The following is a 2,927-nucleotide window of genomic DNA, read 5'->3' on the forward strand; positions in this document are numbered from 1 at the left end:
ATTTCATAGAAGCACCTCTCGCATGTCATGATTATAGCAATTACAAGGTAGTCGTTTATTCTGCAGTTGTTAAGTGAACGACCACCACATGTGAATCGTTGTATATGGGCGTTCCATGTGTTACCATGGCAGGGTCTGTTCATGCTCACAATGTGGGTGTAAGCCTTCCGCACCAAGTTGGTTTGACAAATTTAATTGCTCAAACTGAAGATGAGTATGTCAGCAAGGCATTGGAGTTAGCTTCTAACATTCCTTTGCTCTCATCTCTGAGGATGTGTCTTTGGGAACGGATGCTGAAGTCCAAGATTTCTGATGGACATAACTTTGTTCATGGTTTGGAATCAACATACCGAAAGCTATGGCACCGGTATTGTGAAGGGAATGTTCCTTCCTTGAGACGATGCAACATGGAAAACCTACATGAGGGGTCCACAACTATGTCAGGGGTTGGTGTTGAGGACATGCTTAATAATGCAAATGAGTCATATTTACAGGGGGAGTATACAACAGCCATTAAACACTATACCATGTATATAAATTACATCCTACTGATGTTATTGAAAACGAGCTGCTGCGAAGATTCTGCTTCGGCACCATTTTGAGGCACTTGAAGATCTAGACAAAGTTCTGGATATCGATGCAAAGTTTTTGCAAGCATACTTACATCGTGGCTCTCTTCTGCATCAACTTTGCAGATTTGAAGAGTCTGAGAGGGACTATAAAACATTTTTGGAGTTCAAACCTGGAAATTCAGCGGCAGAGAAAGAATTGTCTCAGCTAACACAGAGTAGAAATGCACTAGATAAGGCACTGAGTCTCTTGGACATGGGTGATTTTTCAAAAGCATTAGAGTACATAGACAAAGTTGTTCTTGTATTCTCTCCAGAATGCTCTAAGGCAAAGCTGCTTAAAGCAAGATTACTGATAGCAGTAAAAGATTATTCAGGAGCTATTTCAGAAACTGGATTTATTCTTAAAGCCAACGAAAATAATCTTGAGGCATTACTCTTACGTGGAAAAGCCTATTACTACCTTGCAGATTATGATGTTGCCATGAGGCACTATCAAAAAGGGTTGCGTTTAGATCCTGAGCACAGTGAGCTGAAGAAAGAGTATTTCAAGCTTAAGAATATTTTGAAGAAGTCTAAGAGTGCTGAAGAAAATCTGGAGAAAAGGGAAGTTACGTATGGCAGCTGAGGATTTCAAAGCAGCTCTACAGGTGGATTCTAGTCACACAGCCCACAATGTGCACCTATTTCTTGGTTTATGTAAATTATCAGAAAGAAAGTTATAATCACATGAGACTTAGTGAAATTCATTGTGAGCATCCCAACGATTCATTGTATTCTTTCACAGGAAATCTTATAATAGAAAAAGAGACTTATCTGATATCCGTTGAAAATGTTTTGCTGAGAGGTTGCAGCTTAAAGAACACCAGCTGGATTGTTGGAATTGTCATTTTTGCAGGACACGAAACAAAGGTCATGAAGAATGCCTTGAATGTTCCTTCAAAAAGAAGTAGACTAGAGAAGAAGATTGACAAAGTCATATACTACTTATTTGGAATGCTATTCATTATAGCACTGATTGGAGGAGTTGGTTGCGCAGTGGGTTTTTCCTCAATAATAATTTATGGTACCTACAACTTGGCAATGATTCAGGATATATCTTTAGTGCAGGCTCCACAGTATTGGTGGACGTACTCATGACTATTTCTCTGATTACTTTGTACAATACAATCATCCCGATATCACTATACGTCTCAATTGAGATAATTAAATTCATCCAAAGTACTCAGCTCATCAACAAGGATATCAATATGTATGACAAGGAGACAAATATGTATGCACGAGCAAGGACTTCAAACTTGAATGATGAGCTGGGACAGGTTGAGTATATTTTCTTAGACAAGACAGGGACATTGACTCAAAATGTGATGGAGTTCCACATGTGTTCAATTGGTGGAGTAATATATGGTTCTGACGTATCAGAAGCCCAAACAGTGGGCACTTTTACATCAAAACAGATACATTGAAAAGCCTGAATAGTTCTCAGGTGCTTGTTAATATTGTTCATACAGGAGTTGGGGCAATCTCTCAAGCTGATGTTGATTTAGCCCAAGCGTGTGGAGCTGTCATTGTGGGTTTCAATATACGCAACATGCCAAGTTCTGTAGATGCAGCAACTCGTCAAGCAAAGATAAATATAAGGCTCCACTGTGTGATCTATCATCTACTAGAAGATACAAGAAACTTGATTGTGAGCATGGCACCCGGCATATGTGAAACTCAAGTTGCTGGTGAAGCACAAATATTAAATATTTTTGAGCTCAAAGGAAGGAGCAAAGCTAAAGGTGATGATGCAAAGATTGCTGGCTGTCGAGTAATTGATGGTCGCATTTCAAAAACTGCAAGGCTTAGAGTGTGGCGAAGTGGTGAGATGGTGTTTGAAGGCAATTGCGAGTCCTTGGAGAGGATTTGGAAGAAATCAGTGAGGATCGCAATACCAGAGACAAGAATGATGCAGAGTGAAATATTTCGGTCCTATTGAGATTAGTTGTTTGAATTCCTCGAATTGTAGCAAATATAAATTAGTTTCTTTCAATGCTTTAAACCATTCAATACCTCTTGGCAGGGAATATAGCTGGGTTGACCTGTAGTGATTTTCTCCTATCAAAATGTGCTTCAAGGATCAGCTTTATTTAAAAAATTGGTTTCATTCAACGGGAAGAGCGAACAGTCATAGACTAAACGCCTATATTTAAACGAAGATATCCATCATAGCAGGAAAATAGGAACCGATCTCCTATTTCAAGACTTCAGTTAGTGATTTAAAGGTAGCTGCGCTCCAACAGTTATTCCATGTGTCGGCCATCGGAGGATTTTTAGGGAGATGTTGTTTTATTTTAGAATAGAGGAAACGCTCTT

The 2,927-nt window shown here is 39.2% G+C and overlaps 1 protein-coding gene across 1 annotated transcript; it reads left to right on the forward strand.

The window, feature by feature from the left end:
- Positions 1–559: 559 nt before the first annotated feature.
- LOC149195875 (dnaJ protein P58IPK homolog) lies at positions 560–1,252 on the forward strand. The gene has a single exon (XM_089408900.1). It carries the CDS (start codon positions 826–828, stop codon positions 1,195–1,197), a length of 372 nt encoding a protein of 123 aa, XP_089265026.1. The 5' UTR covers positions 560–825; the 3' UTR covers positions 1,198–1,252.
- The last annotated feature ends 1,675 nt before the right edge of the window (positions 1,253–2,927 follow it).

This window comes from Pinus tabuliformis, chromosome 2_2 (genome assembly GCF_031772625.1).
Source record: "Pinus tabuliformis cultivar Carrire ecotype Pingquan chromosome 2_2, CPIR1, whole genome shotgun sequence".
Classification (NCBI taxonomy): Eukaryota; Viridiplantae; Streptophyta; class Pinopsida; order Pinales; family Pinaceae; genus Pinus; species Pinus tabuliformis.